Genomic DNA, 22128 nt, shown 5'->3' with positions numbered 1-22128 from the left:
TGTGTACAACCCCCAATTTGTAATAAAGACGTGTGGCAAACTGTTTGGCTATAGATCGTTTCATCCACCAAGACGCGCCCCACCATTCTTCCACTAATGTTTGAGTGTTATCGGTACACGCTAAATTATGCACACGCACACTACAATAATGACGCTCGGATTGCTCGGATTACACTCCCCCACTCCCCGCACCCCGTGCTTCCCTCGACCTAAAATTGGTGGAGCGCGTCTTCGTGGATGAAACCACAGAATAATAATAAGTACTACGTACAGAAGTTTTACTTCGCGAAGGTACCTATTTAAAAAAATGTATGCTCAATGTCATTAACAACATGGTGTAATTTAGCCTGTCTCAAGAGTCAAGCACCATTTTGTTGACAAACGTCAGTGATCGGCACTGCGCCGAAGGTGGCCGAAGCTATAGGGCTGACTTCTTCGGTAAAATGATGTGACGTGAGGTGCCAAACTGCGGAAAATGGCGGAGGAAATACATGATTTAGCATGAATTATCATGAATAATATTAACTACTTATTTACCTCTCAGTGTCTTGAGGCAACTTAAAAAAGTACATTCTGTGTTTTTATTATTATTTAGGCAGTTAAATACTCCACAGTATTTAGTACACCATTTTCTTTATTTTCTTCCATTATACACAAGAATACGCGTGCGTGAGTCAATGTTCGCTCGTATGTGAGGCCTTGTCAAATAGTATCCTGTAGGTGGGCCATCGTGCGTGTTTTGTTTTCGATGTAAACTCGCGGAGATGAACAGGCCTGATGAAACGATCTATACTTTGGGTGTCATGAATTATTTGACGCTGACTGTTACCTACTAAAACGGTGAAATGTATTTATTAACATACATTGTTGTCATGGTATGATACTTTCAATTTCTTTCTACCTCATCAATACCAAGTACGAGTATATTTTAAAATAGTACCGCAAAATTAGCTATCATAAAACACAATTATTGTGATTTAAAATTTTAAAGCCTAATATTACTTAATACTTATATACCCCCTATATTTAAGATATCCCATTTTTGTTCATTCTAATCAAATCAAAGCATCAATTTGTACATAAAGGATTTTATACATTACTTTGAACTACTGTTTCAATGATAAAATGCATTCACAATACTTAACGTTCATAATTTATTAATAAATAAGCAATTCATTAATTAAGGCTTGCAATCGCTATTTGTTTAAGGCAAATCCTATTCAAATCCATGGTTTCCTTCCCTAATAATTGTAACAGGAATTTAACGACCAATTTATACACGTTCATTTGGAATATCATTTTCAAATAATAAAAAATAAAGAAAACTATACCATTGTAAATAGCGTACGCGCACATTTCGTTTTCAGTCACTGGAAAAGTACCAAATTAACCACAAGTACCAAATTCTCCAGACTCTGCTTTGGAAACTAGCCTTGCATAGGGTCTGCTCAGTCATTGTGATTATTGTAGTTTCACAGGTCATTACATTGTTCTATATAACTTAAAAATAACCACCAACATCATAAGAATACCCCACATCATATAGTCCCCGTGCCAAATAAAATCTAAATAATAATCACAGAATCGGAACATAAAGTACTTACTACCGTATCGTCAGTTATGTTCACAAGTATCATAGGGCTTTCTTAGCCAGCTTCTCGATGAAATTAGTCTGGATAATGTCCGCTCTGAAAAAGAAGCAAAAATACATTTAAAATTCTTTATTATCCTGATTTACAACTAACTTAACTAAATCTCCACATCACAACAAGGAAGGCCATCGTATAATTTGCGCACAGCATACGCAAATGAATTACATCAGTTTATCTATTTGTGAAAAAGAGGAAAGGTTGAGAAAAGGTGAAGCATAAAATATGTACATACTCAGTGGTTTTTTCTTCAAAAAATATGTAAAAATAAGAGAAACAATACCTAGTCTATAAATATTCTGAAATAGGTAGTAATAATCTAGTGCCTACTCACTAGTAATTTTCACCTAATAGGTATGATCTATGTGACGGTGCTACAACGTCAATCTTTACAAATGTGTGTGCATGAATTTTATGTTTGTACTATTGGTCTAGATGTCGGTCTACATACATATACATATACATAATATGGTAGTTACGTTTTTTCGGGCTCCGTCAACGCGCATTTCATAGAAATGGAAGGCGCGATGTACGCAAATTTTTTGCAATCAATTCATCTATGCGCGTCAATGGCGCTTGAAAAAAAGGTGGTTTGCATGGCGCGGTGCAAATAATATTCAAGGATATTTATTTATTCTGCTATTCGCTAGTTATATTATTGGCAGGCAGGTAGCTAAAAGCTCATGATAGGTCCCGTTATTTGATGTTTATTGTCCGTGTCAGGCGACAAACAAAGGTATGAAAAGATGTGCATCTTTTCATACCTTTGTTTGTCGCCTGTCATCCGCTTTGCAATGGAGGGAAGTCGAACCTTAACTTCGAACTCCTCCTATGTTCTTCTGATTAATTTCGTTGCGGGTCTAATGTTAGTTTAACTTTCCCCCGTGACAAACTTGACCTTGACTGGTTGGGTTTTTATTGACGGTCAACCTGTAGATCCTGGCTGCACAGGAGTTGCAGCGGTGTGAAAGAGAGATGGGAAAAGTCCCGTATTCGCTAGTTACTCACTTAGTGCTGGTGACGGTGGAGATAAGGTTGATGATATAACGAGGGCAGACGTCTTCATGCATGACCCGAGCGTGGAACAGCAGTCCTTGGCATACACAGTATAGCAGCTCGACCAGCGGCCAGTGAGCTGGGATGGTGCCGTTGCGGTAGCCCCATGACCCGAGGATCTGTTGGGAATATCAATACAATATCAACAAATTGTGTCATCATCATCAGGTCATATAATCATCACTGCAAGAGGCACATGAACATTTTGTCCTAATTCCTCAGCACCAGCCCATATGTTGTTCCGAAGCGGTGGTAGGGAAAGCTATATTTGAGACGTGTATAAGTGCCCTGGTCGTCTTGGGCCTTACTGAATAAACATTTTTTTTATTTGTTATTCATATTTTAATAGCTTTAAAATCAGTAAATAGATGGTTGATTTCACAAACTAGACTAAATATGTATGCAAATTGACTGCTGGCGTTAGGTCAGGTCACCTACCTTATACATACTCATCATAACTGTACATGTCATTCTGCAATTATCAAGTTAGCTTTATATAAATAAATACCTGGAATACATACCTGCAATGCAGAAGTAATCGGTCCTATTGAAATTGCTGTCGAAGGAGACGCCCTGAAGGCAGCCCCGGCGAGGAAACCCGCGGGCAGAGCGTATAGCGCGCTATCTCTGCCTTGCGACCGACACAGCAGACACACTACTAACTGTAAACAAGTTATTTTCTTAATTATGATGCAGGTCAGAGACATTTGCAAATGTTTGTACAAATATTTTTTAGTGTGAAAAGTTGTTTAACAGTTCTGTTGCGATAATTATTTATTCTCGTCAGTGAATTTGTCGTTCTTCTTTGCAAAACTGTTAAAAAAATATTTGCGAAAAATGCATGAGAACATAATATTTGCAAAGTATTAACTAACATGACATTCATTTGTGCATGTGTTTGTGACAGGCATATTATTATGAACACACACAGTTTGAAATTGATCATTTTCTAAGTAAATCGATGACTGGTGCTCATTAAGAAATTCATTAAATCTGACCAACATAAAAAAAACTTACCCTATAGATACCGATGTATCCACCGAAGAAGAGTCCCAGTTTCAAATGAGACATCTTCAGGGACTTTAAAGCTTTAGTCGGAGTCAGGATTTTGGGCAGGATGGTCCGGACTATCGTCATCGCACAGCCGACGCCGAACAGTTGTGCTGTCCCCTGATACATTTTAAAGACTTAGTATCAACAATTTTTAGTAAAAATAATAGCTCTTATTACAAATCCTTAAGCTTCAAGACGCTATTGTATTTGCGCTCACCAGTGCCACTGGCGAGTAAGGTTCTGTCACTCGCTAGATAAAAGCAGTCTAATTTATTGGGTTTACTACGCACAGCTATTTACTTTGTGAATAATTAAAAACCTTCAATATATAATTAATGCAAGGTTCACTGTGAGGGCAGGCAGGACTTTTTCCTTCGATACCAGTCATTGGCTTTCCAACTTCTTTCGAAACTCGCGGTGGGGTGAAGAACCTTTAAAACAAATAAATTGCTATAAAGTAAGAAATTACAAATACAAATCTTCATAACATAGTTTCAATAACACATACCAGAATAGTGGCGTCCGTTTCTCATTTTCTCTGTCAAGCCTGAGTAAATAGAAGAAGATGGCACTTCCCATCATAAAGATGAGTGTCTCTTTTCCAGGTGATCGCCGCAACCATCCCTTCATTTCTAATGTACGAAGCCAATATTCAAATACCTGTTAAAATGAAATCAGTTTATTCTTATAACTTCTTTTTGGTTTAGGGCTATATTTCACCGGGACACCATAGCGGCGCAACCAGTCGCCGCTACCAACAAAATGTATACAGCTTTGCGCAACTAAACGGACACCAGGTGAGTAACTCTCTATAGAGCTGTATACGTTTTGTTGGTAGGGCGACTGGTTGCGCCGCCATGGTGTCCCGGTGAAATATAGCCCTTAGGGTAAATCTCAAAATTATAAATTGTACAACAGCAACACTATAGCACATACATGCCCTATCACAGCTGCATAGTCACATTGCTTACAAATGAGCTTTGTCCTCTTAGTGAGCTGCCACACTGGCGGACCGCAAGCGTTGTCAAAGCGGAGCGGCCACGCTGCGAACACGCCGCGTGTGCGCGTCGAAGACGACGTCCGCAACGTATTCGCTGCACAGCCGCGACTACTTCGCCGCGTGTTCGCTGCGTGGCTGTTCCGCTTTGAATCTGCCAGTGTGGCATGGCCCTTAGTGTCGTGCACCAGACAGCTTACATTTCTGACGTTAACTTACCAAGTTTACAAAGAGGTTGGCCACTAACACTCTTCTGTAAGGAGGTTCGAAGTAAACTGCTAGCCCACTAATGGTACAAGGCAACAAGACTGTAGTATAGTAGCTGAATTGACTGAAGAACAACTTCCTGTAAAGAAAATCAATCATTGACGATTATTTCTTGTAGTCTTCAATATGACATTATATGTATGTTAGATGTTTAATATTTAACCCTTATTAAATATTATATTTATTACCTAAATATGCAGTTTAATGTGACAAATGAGCTTCCAACCGTCAATCCAAAAATGCCTGATTTGATATACATTTTTAGATGTTCAATCACATCTTTCTTTTTCAGCTTTTTACCTCTCATCAATATTTGGATCTGAAATAAAGTAAGTTACTTATTTATTTAAATAAAATCAGACCTGCAGAATATGTTAGGGCTGTTAACTGGCTTTTTACTTCTGTGGAACAAACACATATACTATTGATATCTATTCAATATCCTAAACTCTGATTTTTAATTCGACGGAATTTTGACATTTCAGAAGTGTTGCAAGCATTGAAACATTCCCACTAAGAATGGAGAGCATTTTCACAAATTAAAAAATAATCCTTTCTTGAATTTAAGGTTTCAGTTGAAAAACTAAGGCTTAAAAATGTACTGATCATTTCAAAATGGTTATTTGAATTTTTATTATCATATTTTTGAAGTTACAAAAAAAATTGGGAAATTATTTTTCTATTACTGGACTCCCTGGCCAATAATCCATGGGTTACAAACCTTTTTTATGAAAATCCTTTTGTTAATAAAATCTTAGCTTCATAAAATAATCAATTTAACAAGATGCCAATTTTATAATCCAAGTTGATTATGATGACGATAATGATGGTTGATGATCAATACATATTTTCGTTTATGATAATATGTTATTTTACTGTGTTAAAAACACGTTTTTTTTCTATTTAATCTCTAAAATGTACATAATAATTAGTGTACATTGATTTCACAAAACAAACAATAGTTCATTCTTGTAAGTTGTACTTGATGAAATTTCATTTCATATTATTTATTAATAATTCAAAGCAAAAAAGGCTTATTACCTCTGAATTGTCAAAAAATGACAGCTGTCAGAATTCCGTCGAATTAAAAATCGGACTATAGGTTCCAGTAGGCCTCAAGGAGACTTCACCGGAGGTTTCACTAGACTTAAAATAGCTTTAATAACATATTGCATGGAATGTAATACATATATCGCAGTAGGCATATGAGCAATACTCCTAGTATTGCTTATACACCCTTATGGCTTAAAGCCCACGATATGTAGTCAAATCAATAAGGAAAACCTAAGATAAAACAAAATAGGTCATCCATTTGATAGTAATATTGATTTTTAAATTATACATTGTTCTACATACTGTAATCAATAAGGTATTAGAATCTTATCTTGCTTGGATACAGATAACTAATCTATATCAATGGCTTATGGTGTCTCCCAGAGACTTTTTTGGTTGAATACTAATAAAATGGTTGATTTTATGACTAACAAAAACAATTTACAAGAGAGCAGCACATTACATGCATATTATTGTCCCTTACTCTCTCCATCTATTTACTGAAATGTATTTACTCCTAATCTTTTGACTACAAAAAATGTTTCTCAACAATTTGACCTGAATTACTGGTCAAATTATTTATGTAAATGTGAAAGTTTATGAATGTTTATTACATAATGCATCATGAACAGCTGAATAAGTGTAGCTATTTTTCACTTAAATTGACATGTCCTAATTGCCCTAGATACAAATAAGGTTACATCTTAAGACATACAATTTTAGTCTTCACAAAAACAATAATAAATAATACTGATAGAAAGAAAGAACATTACTCTTTTTATATAAATTATATAAACTTATTTCAACAAGTCTAGCTTTAAACGATAGTACTTACGACATAAACCATGGCATAAAATTTGTAACTGCCTCTGATACAGCTCCATAGCATTGAACGAGTTCCATCGAGGCAAGTGTCGGTCCACGGATGTATAAGAGAACGACATTCACAACTGCTACAAGCTGTTTCAAACGCGAATTTGCTAGCCTCCACCATTGTATTATTAAGACCTTTTTTAACTTTCTTTCTTACAACGCAAAATAGGTACAAATACAAGATATCACAACACAGTGTTTGGAAGACAAATCTTCGATACCACTTAAGTTAAATGCATTACAAGCATTCGCATCTTCGGAATCCCGAATATTGTTAAATTTTGTAATGATATTATAAATTAAAATCGAAAAATGTGTCCGACTCTCTGTTCATAGTAATTGACAGATTTTTGACAGTTTTCGGCCACCACAATGACATTGACAATTCAAAAATTTTGTTTGATCTACTAAACTACTTCTGGGAAAAGCGCGGGAAACGGCGAACTGAGTAGGCGTCTTTTTTTGGCTTTTGTAAAATTAATTTGAATTAAGGATCAAATAAGTGGTGTATTGTATATATTTTGTTACTTTTTATCTGTATTTACGTAGTTTTTGTGTAATTTCATCAGTTATTCGGTAAGTCATTGCATTTTGATTTTTTCGTGATGTGTGAACCTGACGACCCTGGGGGAGGCGTAGTCCCCCAGGCGTCCAATTTTGTTACGATTTCTAATAATTTAACCGATATGGAAACCGATGGATCATTATTTGACACGGATGGGTCTGGAAAGAATGTAAATTCAAAGAATAAACGTAAACGTTCCTCTGTGCAAAAAGTTTGTAAACACTGCAACAAAAAACGGAGAAGGAATCGAAAATCTAATTTAGGCGGCACTGCTAATGAATTTGAATGCCAATGTATTAATGAACTTACTACTCTAACGCAAACCGCTTCAACTCCTATTGATTCTTCGCAAGTAGGTGATACACTTGTACCAGGTCAAAAGACTAGTGAAATTTTAGGTGCTAGTGAAACACGTACTCCTGTAGGAAGAGACCTTTATGTAGCTACTGACTTAGCCCCTTACACAGTTCATGTGCAAAAAGAACAATCCTCTCCAAACGAAAATTGCACCTTACACCCCGTATCATTTGGGCATTTTCTCAAAAGAAACAATATTAAAAACATTGTCAATGGCAGTCTTAAAAGGATAGGTAGGAACAGAATTTCAATTGCATTCTCTAAATTTGAGGATGCCAACGCTTTCCTTAACAGTAACTTGCTGAAATCAAATACTTACAAAGCATTCATACCCACATTTAATGTGACACGGATGGGAGTCATCAGAGGTGTACCTGTTAGCTGGAGTGATGAGGATATTATGAATAATATTAGTGTTCCTACAGGATGTGGAAATATAATCAAGGTAAGGCGCTTAAAGAAAAAGACAACTTCTATTGGCAAAACTGAATTTTTGCCAATTGAAACTGTCGTAGTGACATTTGATGGACAAATTTTGCCAAAAAGAATATTCCTTTGCTACAACTCTCTTCCTGTGGACCTGTATATTTACCCCACAATACAATGTTTTCAGTGCTGCCGATATGGACATGTTAGGAGTCAATGCCGTTCGTTAGCGAGGTGTTTTAAATGCGGAATGGGACACACTGGTGACACTTGTGATGTTGACGAAGAAAACATAACCTGCTTCTTGTGCTCTGGTCTTCATATGGCCACGAGCAGGAAATGTCCTGAATATGTTAGGCAAAGAAGTATCAAAGAATCCATGGCTAAAAGCTGCATAACTTATTCAAAGGCACTAAAATTACATCCTCCGATATCAAAGTCATTTGCTGATGTTTTGGTATCGGGGCGTTCTGGCCAACAAAATTCCTTGATTCCTCTCAGCCCACAGCAACCGCATACTAATAAACAAAACACTTTAAACACCTCATATAAAAAAACAGTTCTCATAAAGCCTAGAACACCGCATAGGCCTGGTAAAGGTTATGATCGTCATGAACACGAAACACTAACTAAAGACTACAGTACTCCTATCTCCCCCAGTAGAAGCATTCTTAATAATGATAATGATTCAACTCATGATTCAAATAGTTCACTTTCTAACCTCTCTATTCGAGACCTTATCATTGCGCTTATCACATCTTTGACACATAACAACAACATATTACCGTCCAACGTTGCCATACCGAAAAATGATGTACTAGTTAATAATATTTCTACTGTTTATGGGGAAAAAGTCCCTAATAGTGCAGTGGAATTGCAGGAGCATTAATCATAAGAAAAGCGACCTAAATTATATAATAAATTCTTTAAATCCGTTTATAATAGCTCTACAAGAAACTTGGCTTCGGCCTGACTCTATTTTTAAAATTTCCGGTTTCTCTTGTATTCGAGAAGACCGCTTTGATAACTACGGTGGGGTTGCCTTACTTATAAGGCACCCAATGCCATTTGTACATATTCCTATTCCGCAGCATATAGATGAACCACGCTGAACTGTCCCACCAAACTCAATGACAGGGAGGCGCTACCATCGTTCAACTATATGGTTTTCAACATGGCAAAAATCGGAACCAGCGATCCGGTATTGACGGTGGCGCCCCACTGTCAATGTCATCGATAGGACAGTTCACTATTTTGGAACTATAGTAATGATTTTTCGATTATCGCTGCTTCTGTAAATAATATATCTTTTGTTTCTATATATGTTCCACATCCCTCAACTTCTATTTATGATGAAATCGAACCAATTTTGAGTGTAATACCTAAACCTGTTGTAATAATGGGGGATTTTAACGCTCAACACCAATCTTGGGGAAGCACTACTTCTAACCACTATGGAAATCGCATTCTTGACTTTTTGGATAGAAATAATTTATGTTTCTTGAATACTGGAAATCCTACACGGCGCACCCTTCCTGACGAGGGGGTAAGTGCTCCTGACCTCACAATCTGCAATCCCAGCCTTGCGTCCTCTCTAACGTGGTCGACCTTACCTTCTACATACGGAAGCGATCACTATCCGATAACAATTACCTTTCCAACTGACCAAAAAATATCTCCCACTCGCCCTCCTCGACTAAAGCATAAATTGCAAAACGCTGATTGGAATTTATTTAAAGAAAGAGTTCAAGAAAAGATTTCGTCTTTGCCTTCTATAATAAATTCCAATCATAACGAATGTGCAGAGGCCTTAGCTTCGTTATTATTAGAGACAGCTGACGAAACTTTCCCCTCGAAAAATCCTGCTCGTAATAAATTACCTGCTCCCCCTTGGTGGGACTCTGAATGCTCTGACGCTATCAAAGAAAGAAAGGCAGCTGAGAAAAAGTATGTTTCGGACTCGACCGAAGAAAATTTTGAATATCTTTCGCAAGTTACCGCTAGTACTAGAAAACTCTTTAAGCAAAAGAAATGGGAAAGTTGGAAGAATTTTTGCTTTTCCATCTCTCCGGATACTCCTTCATCTGCAATTTGGTCGAACATTAGACGATTTAGGTCAGCTTTTAAGGAATCCACCCCAAAAGTTCTCCCTACATCATTAACTGATAATTTTTTAGACAGACTGGCTCCATCGTCTGTCCCGGAATTAATTACTCCCTTGCTCATGTCCATGTCAGAAAACGTACAATCCGGATTAAATGCTCCTTTCACTTTAACTAAACTTAAAGGTGTTCTTACTTACGTCAAGGACTCATCACCTGGTCCTGATGGAATCCCTTACTCTTTTCTTGCTCAGCTTTCGGATTCCTCTTTGAATTATTTTTTGAATTTAATTAACTCGATAATTTTTAATGGAAATATACCACCTTCATGGAAAGTTCAAGAAGTTTTACCTATACTAAAACCAAATAAATCCCCCTCAGAGGCAGAATCATATCGCCCTATAGCTCTTTCTTCGGTTATGGCTAAAATTGCGGAGCACTTAGTTAAAAATCGACTTGAGTGGTATGTGGAGAGTAAAGGATTTTTAAGCAATAGTCAGTTTGGATTTCGAAAAGGTAGGAGCACGTCAGACAGCATTGCAATATTCACCACTGACATAAGACTAGCGTTTTCGATTAATGAACATTTGTTAGCAGCTTTTCTAGATATTTCCGCCGCGTACGATAACGTAGTGTTGTCCCTACTTGTAGAAAAATTGTACAAATTAGAGGTTCCCGTGATTTTAATAAATTTTATTGTAAATATCTTAGTCGGTAGAAGTGTACATATTTTTAATGAAGACTTGGAAAAGAGAACGAGGTTATTATGGAATGGGCTCCCTCAAGGTTCCGTTCTTAGTCCTCTTCTTTTTAATATTTACTCTCATGATCTGGAATCTTCCTTTGGTAATGGCATTAACGTACTCCAATACGCTGACGATTTACTTTTGTATGTATCTGGAAAGAATACTGAAATCTTATGTAATACATTGAACTATAATCTTACTGTCCTAAAATTGTGGTTAGATAATAATGGCATGACTCTATCCGTGCCCAAAAGTTCGGTTGTTCTTTTCTCACGAATGAGATGCCCACCACCAATTACAATTTTTTATGATAATATTCAAATACCGATAAGTAACGAAGCCAAATTCTTGGGTGTTATTTTAGATTCAAAGTTGACAGGACTTTCACATTTCTATTATATTAGTGCAAAATGCGAACGCTTACTTAATATTCTAAGATGTCTGCGGGGAGTATGGTGGGGAGCTCATCCGTTTTCACTAAAACTTCTCTATAATGCAATTATCAGAAGCATTCTTGATTATGGAACGCAATTCCTGGAACCATGCAGCGTTGTTGGTCTACGAAAACTAGACGTCATTCAAACAAAAGCACTACGCACTGTGGTAGGTGCAATGAAATCAAGTCCCAATAATGCTTTACAACTAGAATGCGTGGATCCTCCTTTAAGACTCCGGCGACAGTTTCTTAGTGATAAATTTTTATTTCGTGCTTTGCAATTATCCCAACACCCCCTTTATCACAGATTACTAACTTTATCCGAATATATTCAATCTTCTCCGTATTGGACACATAAAAATCCTCCGTGTCTGATAATTAGCTTTCAAAAATTTAAATCTCTTCAAGCACCTACTCATAGATCACTTTATCTCCCAATATTCTCTTCAGATTATGATTCATTAGTATTATCCCTTAATATTTACTTCGATATTAATATATCTAAGATGGACAGATATGCTAATACAAAGTTCAATCTAGTATTAGAAAATAACTGGTTTGATTGGCATCATTTATATTGCGATGCTTCAAAACATCACCAGGATGGTCCTGTTGGAGTAGGTGTTTTTCACCATCAGTATAAAATTCATCAAATGATAAAATTACCCCCTGAGTCTTCAGTATTTACTGGGGAATGCGTTGGTATACTCAAATCTTTAGAATATATTCTTTTGATGAAACTTAAAAAGTCCGTAATTTTCTCAGATTCCAAAAGTGCCCTTCAGGCCCTAGCTAAGTACCCTTTTAAATCTAATATTTTTTATCCAGTAATTATGAAATGTAGGAGCTTGTATAATAAATGTATTTCGTTGGGATTACAAGTAGCTTTCGTATGGATTCCAAGCCATTGCAACATAACGGGAAATGTCAAGGCTGATAAATTTGCGAATGATGCGGTGTCTAGTGGTGACAATTTCCCATACAAAAATTACTGTCACGATCTAGTAGCTCTACCTAAAGTGTATCTTCGTCAATCCTGGGAACAGGACTGGAGCATTAGTAGTCAGACCAAAGGAAAACATTATAAACAGATACAACCGACCATCCCAATTAAACCGTGGTTTTTCAAATCCTATTTACCTAAAATTTCTACTACGATTCTTATTCGTATGAGACTGGGACATGTGTGTACACCTCAACATTTGGCACGAATTCACATTATCTCTGATGAGACTTGTGAATGTGGAGATGAAGTGGGCGATCTAAATCATATCTTCTTTGCCTGCCAAAAATATGATTCCTCTTCCTTTATCCAGTCATTAATATCCCTCCGTGTCCAACTACCTACATCCATAATTTGTCTGTTATCCTCTAATGATGTAAATATATATAAATGTATTTCTATGTTTATTATTACTTATGATATTAAAATATAGCCTGATACGGCTATATTTTATCCTTTTTATGTCATAAACATATTTTCTGTCTAATGTACATAGTAATATGATTAGTTATTAAGTATTATTATCCTGTAAACAATAACACCATTCCTGCCTGATCCTTCAAAATTTTCTCTCTTCCCGGGTATTTTCCTATAAAATCCGTTTCCCAACCTTTACACCTCGTCATTGGCAAATGCACAAGCCGTGCGTGCCAGGAAAAAGAAAAAAAAAAAAAAAAAAAAAACTACTTCTGCGTATAATGTGTCTCAAAAATTAGAGTAATGTTGATTGGAGTAGAATGGAGACGCTTTATGGCAAAAGTATATTTGACCATTTAGGCAGTACCAAATAAATATTTTTTCTTTCTTTCTTCTTTCTTTCTTTCAGTACATTTTTATTTTTTATGTGAACATATAGGCCAGTAGAATTAAACACAAAAATTGATTAAATCGGAAATAATTCCTACAAAAGATTTTTTTGCTTTAATGGCTTCATTGGTTGCCCATTAAGACTCTCCTAAGTTTTCGACTTCGACGGAGTTGTGCTTAAGTGGTGGGGGCCCCCGAAAGGGGCATTTTTTCGGTTTTCCGGTTATACCGCGTAAAGGACTTACCCTATCAAAAAGTGGTCTTCATGACGGTTGAAGGGCACTTAATCCTGCATTGAATAAGACCAAATTCATATGTTTTGGACAAACCGTTCTCGCGCTAAAGTTCGGCAAAGTAGAAAATATACGTATAATTAATGACCCTCTCCATGTCCAATGGTTTGTTACCCACAGGCTTCCAAGTCTTGAAAAGGGCCACCTCAACCAGTGTAACCCTAACAAGGCTCACGAGTTTGATTCGCTTATCCTTGTTCGTCCCAGCCGTTCCTTAACTGCGGTTGCTGCACCTCTTCCTGGCACTCTCCTGAACGACTCTGTGTTACCTAATGTGGCTGCCCCTCTTCCTTGTACCCTCCTGTACGATTTCATTGCTTAGCCATATACCTGGTCCAAGGTTCGACGCCACAAAATCAACTTCGTACGAGTGAAAATAGTTTAAATACTATTTCCCGTGCTTGCAACATTTTTCTTTACTGCTTCGCCTCTATTAGTCGTAGAGTGATTGTATATATCCTATAGCCTTCCTCAATGTATGAGCTATTCAACACAAAAATAATGATTTCAAACAAACTAGTAATTCTTAAGATTAGCGCGTTCAAACAAACAAACAAAAAACTCTTCAGCGTTTTAATATGAACTTGTTGTTGTTGATTTTTGGCGTCGAACCTTAGACCAGGCATACGGCTAGGCAACGTAGTCATGCAGGAGGATACAAGGAAGAGGGGCAGCCACAGTAGGTAACACAGAGTCGTTCAGGTGAGTGCCAGGAAGAGGTGCAGCAACCGCAGTTAAGGAACGGCTGGGACGAACAAGGATAGGCGCATCAAGCTCGTAAGCCTTGATAGGGTTACACTGGTTGAGGTGGCCCTTTTCAAGACTTGGAAGTCTGTGGGTAACAAACCATTGGACATGGAGAGGGTCATTAATTATACGTATATTTTCTACTTTGCCGAACTTTAGCGCGAGAACGGTTTGTCCAAAACATATGAATTTGGTCTTATTCAATGCAGGATTAAGTGCCCTTCAACCGTCATGAAGACCACTTTTTGATAGGGTAAGTCCTTTACGCGGTATAACCGGAAAACCGAAAAAATGCCCCTTTCGGGGGCCCCCACCACTTAAGCACAACTCCGTCGAAGTCGAAAACTTAGGAGAGTCTTAATGGGCAACCAATGAAGCCATTAAAACAATAAAATCTTTTGTAGGAATTATTTCCGATTTAAAAGCTAATTCTACTGGACTAATAGACATAAAGGGAGTTGTTGAGACCTACAAAGACGGTGCCGCGGTGTGAGACATTATGTTAATTCGGATTATTAACAACACTCTTTGACGCAAAAGTACGGTGCGATAATGCAGCAGATAGCGCAGGCTACGAAAACTAGATACTTAATTGATTAATTTAAATAAATATCCGTGAAGAATATTAATTAATAGGGGATAGGGTGCACAAGTGCATTATCATAGTGAGCGGCATGTTTTCAATAAACATGCCGTTTTAATCAATGATGACTTACTTTAAATGGTAGGTTTAAATAAGCTGAAAATTGTCTGCATCAGCAGAAGCTAATACATAATGTACTAAAATTGGCACTTACAAGGAATAATGGTGTAAAGAACTTAGCTGCTCCAATACCACACGAGGTGAACATCTTAAAGGAAGCATCGATACAGCCGCTAGCCCACGGATGCAGCAGCTCCGAACAAGGACACTCTCCAACTTTTGTACTGTCCGTTAAAAACTTACTAATTTCCACCATGTTTACTTTAATCTACTACGACTTTGTGCAATAAAGCTTTAATTTCAACTCAGTAAATATTTATTTTTATTCCTTTTCCACTTTTTAAATCATGACAAGACGAGAAGAGTCTCCTTGCCTCCAACAGCAAGTGAGTAAATTTAACAATGGAAGATAATATTAAACATTTTCACAAATCCACAATGTGCGCCCGACCTGCGCTTATTTTAAATGTTAACTACCTTATTTACCTACTCATCCATATTGCAAAAGTTAATCCACAGGTCATAATATCATCACAGAGGAGTGACAAGTTCAATTTATTTAACGAATACAATGGAAGTTGTAGGGTTGTCCAAAAAGTTAAACAACATAGAACAAAAAAATCTTTCTAATATGCTTTTGCTGCTGAATACTAACTTATTTGTCAGCAGTAAGAGGCCTACTTGATAGTTATTATCGTCCGATACGTTTGTTTGAAGTACACGATGGTGTCCTGCAAGGATTATGCGGAGCGGACTCTTTCTAGCTACTATAATATACTAGACTTAGCTACCTATCTCGTTAAACAATCTTGTCACTTTATAGAAATCTTTTTTTCACGCACACAATAAGTATTCGCTATATAAATGAAAACCATAAATAGAGCAGGCAAAATAACAAACAGTTCTTTTCTGAGTGCTTAATAAAAAGAAAGAAGAAAACAAGGCTTCACTAGAATCACAGTAAACTATACTAATCCTTTTCGTATTGTGAACCCTAATGAACAAAATTAAATGTGCTATAGCACATTATAGCTAAATACATATTGTAGGTACCTACTGCATAATATGCTTCATTTTCATTTTTTATGTTAATTTATGAGTTCTTTTTACATTGAACCGAATGAAATATTATTCTGCATCAAACAAAAGAACTAAACTTGAAGATACTGAAATGAGAAATGAAAATATTTCAAAGCGTTTTGATGCACTTTTAAAATGCTGTTTAGTGGTGTTCTGCCCCCCTAGACAAAACGCACTTTGTGATCGAATCGAAAATCGAATCCGTCAAAACTCCATACAAAAAAGGGGCTTTTCGACCACTTTGCGACTGGTTTGCGATTATAATTTGCACTTTGTCTAGACCCACTGGTCATCTACTAGAAGATAAACTAGCTAGTCATCATGCGCCAAATCTCTACATGCGAACTTTTTTTTTATAGCCAGACTACATGTAAGTAAGTAGGTACAGACTTAAGTATTTAAGCAGTTAAAAAACTCTTCAAGGTAAAGCACCTACGTCTACGTGTTTACAAGGGCTTCAAAACAATGAACTTATCGTTCCACTGAATAAGTAAGTACTTACTTATACTTTTGAATATTTTACTAAGAATTTTATTTGTATTTTTTTTACCAAAAGGCTAGTGTCATCAGAAAGTCTTACCTACATCAGATTAGACGAGTTTTTTTCCAGCTCTAAACAAAAGAATTTCTAGGTATTAACTACTGGTTATACAGGGTGTTAGGTAAATGGGTATATGAGCCGACACTAGCCCATGTTAACATGGTCATATAAATGGTATGGTGAAGAGAAATTTTATATTATCATTTAATTTTTTTAATTATCATACAAAATTAATTTTATAAAATCCGATTTGTATGAAAATTAAAATAATTAAAATGAAGATATCTATTTTCTGACTTCATATACCCATTTACCACCCTGTATAATATCAAAAAGTGGAATAATTAGATTGTGTAAATCCTTCGCACATTCTCCGAAATGTTACTTTATATATTTTTTAGGTAGATAGGTAATAAGTACTTACCTACAGCCAGCCTGAAGTTGGTTACTCTCCCTATCAGGAATCAAGTGATTGAGGAATGAATTCTTCTTCATTGATTACAACGCAACGGTCAGAAAACGTAAACGTGAGTATTTATAACAAAATATTATTTTAAACAAACTTCTTATCCAATCCTCCAACTTATAAGAGTAGGTAAGTAAATAGAAAGAGGAAGGAAGTTAGTAACTCTGATAAAGTAAATAAAATAATTGAATCCAGTATTAAAACCATTTAGAATAAAACAGAAAGTTTAAGTGATTTTTAAAAACGCCCACCATTTATGCCCTTGCCAGGCGCAAAAATATTATTGTCTATGGTTGCCACAACACAAGAGGAAAGTTCTAGAATTCGCCGCTAACGCAGATTGGCGCTGCAGTCGGTAAATGGACGTTTGATGTGGTGTTTGTCAAGATTGTGCTATTGTGTGTTTACAGTGATTTATTTCCCGTTACTATAATCATAATTTAAGTAAAACCATTTAAGGAGTAGATGAAGGTATATATTAAAAGAATTAGTATTGATTTTCAGTGTTTCTTACATGTAAGTAGCGATTCCGATTTGGCGCTTTGGATCTGTGCGTCGAGTCGACCCATCTTTTTGATGTCAGCTGTACACAAAGATGCTACGCATTTACCTTCTAATCGTTAAAACAATGAATTAAATCGCTCATTTTTCTTTGAAATAAGCCATTTATAGTTGTTGTACACATAAAATGACTGTAACTTGTCACTCTTCTGTAGGTTTACCTCCCTCTTGGCGGAGGTTATGGAACTCTCCTGTTGTACTTACTTTTCAAAAGAAGATAATAGTTTAACGAACCAAGCCTCTATATCTCCCCTAATGACCCCTCGCGGTGCTACCAAGGTACATCTTTTGCTTTCAATTGACGTAGAACCAGTAAAGTAGTTCTACAACAACAAATATCACTATCAATGTTTATATAGATAAAGTAAGAAATACTGATTAAATTGTTATAAGTATTATCAATTATTCAGTTGCAAACGCATTATAGCTTTATGTATTTGTTAGTTTTGTTTCGATTGCCATCTATTTTATACATCGAAAGTAATGTATCTGTAACATTAAACATTAATTTTTTGTGGTTACTTTGTATTCCCAAGTTTCACCCTCATAGTTACTACGTAGGCACTATGAATAGATTTGTTATATTTACTTTATTACTTAATGTATACTTCAAAATCTATAAACAAGACATTAATACAAGAAGTAGACTAGTATACAATGCTAGTTTTAGTCGTTTTCCTACAGCGAAACTATTTCACTTTCTAAATTTATATTGAAAACCAACTAGTTTATATGTATAATTTAGGTTGGTATATTCTAAGACCTACATAAACCAGATTTTTGCAACTTATTCAGTGTGAGTAGAATAGAGAAGTTGACCTACTTACATAAAGTAGAATCAACATGTAAAACTGTAAAATAACTTGTTGGCTGTTACAAATTTATTCAGCATAAAACCTCAAATTATGTGAAATGTATTTGTTAAAGGCATATTGTAGATACAGTATTTTTAAATTAGAGTCTGCTAGATAAATGAGGTATTATCTAGTAATCTAAAAAATATTTATCTTGGGGTGATATGTTGTTCTAAGCAAAGCACCTGCCTCTCATATAAATCGTAGTACCTAGTAGCTATTTAAATTATGTTCAACTAATCAATCTGAGTCTATTATCTAGGTATATCAATCGAGCCATAAAGAACTAGGTAATAACTTAACGAAATGTAATTTTAAGGTAGTAGTTGATCAACTAGCTAGCACAAATTCTCTAATCTCCAGCGTAATTATTTGAAGCCTGTACATTTCTGTATTTGTAGATGATGTTCTTCTTCTTCTTTCATTTTGGCCACGACTTGGTTTTGAGAACCGTGATTTCGCTAATGTCACGTAAACAGCTTTGACAAAGTTACAGGGTTTATAAAATTCAAAAATGTATACATTTTAAAACATTAAGCAAAATTATTTGTGTGAGTACCTAAAACAAAAATGACATCACAAATTAATATTTTCCGTTGTGTTTCAGTTGACAGCATGTCTCGCAACAAAGATAAGCATGAGGGCGCTAGCGGGCGCACATACCACATTATGTCGGAGGCGGAACGAGCGTCTGGCCGGCGCGGAGGCTGGACCACGCTTGAGGTATGCATCTTCGGACCAATTTAAGCTTTAAATGTATATCCTCAGCTTTCATCTTTTGAAGACATAATGTTCTTGCCTGCCGTTAACACTCTCGATCTATATTTTTCATCCATAGTCTTTTTTCTGGCCTTATAACAATCTGTTTTCTGGCCTTATAACAATCTGAGTTCTCTCATGAGAAAATCAGAAAATAGTTTGTCATATAAGTAAGTAAGTAACAATCAGAACATAATTTTGACGAATCATAGAATTTTGAATTCAGTTAACATTGTTTTGTTTTTATTTATTTTGCAATTTTTGATGAATCTCAGAATTTCATAACAACATCAAATGACCTTGTTCTACTACTTCTACTAGTGTTTTGATGCCTTGACAAAAAATTTAGCCAAACTGGAAATTGATACAATTTGTTTACCATGCTCAATCCTATTTGACCTAGTCAAAAGTAAACTATCAACTAGGTAAGTACCAGACAAGAAAAGAAAAAAATACACAGAGGACCATGGTACAGACCTACCTCTCTAGTTATTTCAAATTTCAAATTCTTTATTCAAGTAACCAGGACTCGATTATTATCTAAGGGCCTTGCCATACTGGCGAATTCAAAGCGGCGCAGACGCCGCGGCTCCGAGTCGAAAACTCTAGGCGGAAAGGTTGCGCATCTGCGGCGTCTCCATCGCGTCTCCGCTCCGCGTTTAAAACGCTTACAATCCGCTAGTGTGGCAGTTCACTAATTGGTTAACAGCTTGCAATGGAGGGAAGTCGAACCTTAATTTCGAACTCCTATGTTCTTCTGATTAATTTCGTTGCGGGTCCAATGACAGTTTAACTTTCCCCCGGGACAAACTTGACCTTCATTGGTTGGGTTTTTGTGGCGGTCAAGCTGTAGGTCCTGGCTACACAGGAGTTGCAGTGGTGGGAACGAGAGGTGGGAATAGTCCCGTTTAACTGGTTAACAGAAGATCAAATGACGTTCTACCCCCATTTCCAGGTAACAGGAGGTGTGCGCGCCCTGGCGCCCCAGCTGTTCCAACTGACTCACCTGACCGCGCTGTATCTGAACGACAACTCCCTGCAACGAATCCCGTCTGACATCAGCCAGCTGGTCAACCTGCACACCTTGGATGTGTCCAACAACAAGCTGCGCTCTTTGCCGGCTGAGTTAGGGGACTTGATACAGCTCAGGTAAATTAACATTAATTTTATGGTAATGGTTAAAATAGGGTCTGGAATTCTGGATAGACGATGGACAGCTAAAATACGGTATTGATTGATAGACAGTCAGACTAAAATGGTTCCGTTTATTTCCTTTGTAGTGTACAGAACATCCAAAAAAAGTAAATTATGGCAAATAGCATGCTGGCCATAGTAACAGGTGGAGGTATAACATAAATCTGTGGGGTGGCCAACTTGATTAGACATAAGATCTACTGTTTACTAACGAAACCCTGGGTGATCTATCATTTACATACTGCTTGAAATCTTAAATGAAACAGCATATTATAGTACACAATCAATCATGTAGTATTTTTTGCCTTGCCACGATCGACTGGAGATTCGCGATCGACCACCCCTGACATAAATAAACACATTATAAACTATGTTGAGATGTTTAAAAGTGCCCTGAAAAGGGCAAGACTAATAAAAAAGAATTTTATTATTCACAGTCTCAAATATCTCGCATCTTACTTTCTGAATCGAAAGAGCGACGTATTATTACTCTCAAAGAAATTGGTTTTAGCTGATATTTAGTAAGGCTAGTGACATTTCGTTGATTTCGTGCATGAAAACCAGAAACTTGGAGATAACAGAAGCTATTAATTAACAAATAAATGTCACTGGTACGTGCAGGACCTTCACTATCCGTGGCCATTTTCCTCTATTTTAGTTTTCCTCTAGTCAACCGAGGTTCTCTTAAAATCTATGCTGTTATGTTGGTTTTGACAAACATTTATCCAACCTGTTTTATTGTACTTACCTAAGCACTTAACGGAATAAATGGAGGCAGTAGACGCCATGTGTCGTAAAAACATGCCAGTGACCTTTTCGCCCGCGTTAATATTGCAAGTAGGTATTTGTCATAGGGGGTAGAGTCACCCGTACTGTATGAGCTAGTAATGTGTATAGGGTCGAATCGATATTTTTGGTCTCCCAATTTATCAGTAAATCGAACATTGCCTTAGAGTAGGCGCACACCGTTGATTTTTAGTTGGCCGATAGTTGTACCCGATTTTAAATTGTATGAAGAATCGGCCAAATCGAATCGGCGTAGTGTGCGCACTCCCATACATGCCCGACTAAACTATCGGCCGACGAAAAATCAACGGTGTGCGCCTACTCTATAGTTGAGAGTACTATGTCACTTTTCTGATGCCAATCTGGTAAAATCAGTCGCGATTATCTAAAATTATAGCCGATAGATAGGGATTCTTTGCTTTCAGGAATTGCAAACAGTTAAGGAATGACGTTTTTAATAAATATTTCTAGATATTTTGTTATTTATGCAGGCTAGCTAGTAGTAACTTCTACGCGTATGTCAGTCATGTCATTCTTTCTTGTTGTGTGAATAAATTATAAGAACCACTTGAGTAAACTAAAACAACACGATACGACCGTTTTCTGACTGACGTGTTACGGTACACGAGTGTCAATAAACTTGCAGTGTGCCTGCAAATTACGTGAATAAAAAAATCAGCTCATACATTATCTGCATGCTACTTCAGACTGGGTTTTCCATGTAAGATAGTCTTACGCCCGTATTCACAAACGA

The 22128-nt window shown here is 36.6% G+C and overlaps 2 protein-coding genes across 3 annotated transcripts in view; one reads left to right on the top strand and one right to left on the bottom strand.

Moving 5' to 3' along the window:
- Window positions 1-186: 186 nt before the first annotated feature.
- LOC135076796 (transmembrane protein 135-like) lies at window positions 187-15584 on the bottom strand. Of its 2 annotated transcripts, none has more exons than XM_063971234.1 (9): window positions 15228-15584; window positions 5211-5341; window positions 4975-5101; window positions 4267-4418; window positions 4078-4189; window positions 3723-3875; window positions 3227-3367; window positions 2658-2824; window positions 187-1688 (listed from the first exon to the last, which is right to left on the bottom strand). In XM_063971234.1, the coding sequence occupies exons 1-9, from the start codon at window positions 15387-15389 to the stop codon at window positions 1634-1636; spliced, it is 1200 nt and encodes a 399-aa protein (XP_063827304.1). In that variant the 5' UTR covers window positions 15390-15584; the 3' UTR covers window positions 187-1633. The 2 variants fall into 2 exon arrangements, with proteins under 2 accessions (XP_063827304.1, XP_063827305.1); XM_063971235.1 differs by lacking the exon at window positions 15228-15584 and adding an exon at window positions 6911-7305.
- Window positions 15585-17584: 2000 nt separating this feature from the next.
- The window catches only part of LOC135076808 (CCR4-NOT transcription complex subunit 6), a 121187-nt gene continuing 116643 nt past the window's right edge, over window positions 17585-22128 (top strand). Inside the window, exons 1-3 of the mRNA XM_063971258.1 lie at window positions 17585-17691; window positions 19243-19358; window positions 20350-20543. Of these exons, the coding sequence (XP_063827328.1) occupies window positions 19251-19358; window positions 20350-20543 (302 nt within the window). The 5' untranslated portion in view covers window positions 17585-17691; window positions 19243-19250. The remainder of the gene's footprint in view (window positions 17692-19242; window positions 19359-20349; window positions 20544-22128) is intronic.

This window comes from Ostrinia nubilalis, chromosome 12 (genome assembly GCF_963855985.1).
Source record: "Ostrinia nubilalis chromosome 12, ilOstNubi1.1, whole genome shotgun sequence".
Classification (NCBI taxonomy): domain Eukaryota; kingdom Metazoa; phylum Arthropoda; class Insecta; order Lepidoptera; family Crambidae; genus Ostrinia; species Ostrinia nubilalis.
The sequence above is the reverse complement of the archived record's forward strand: the minus strand, read 5'-3'. Positions and strand labels throughout refer to the sequence as shown.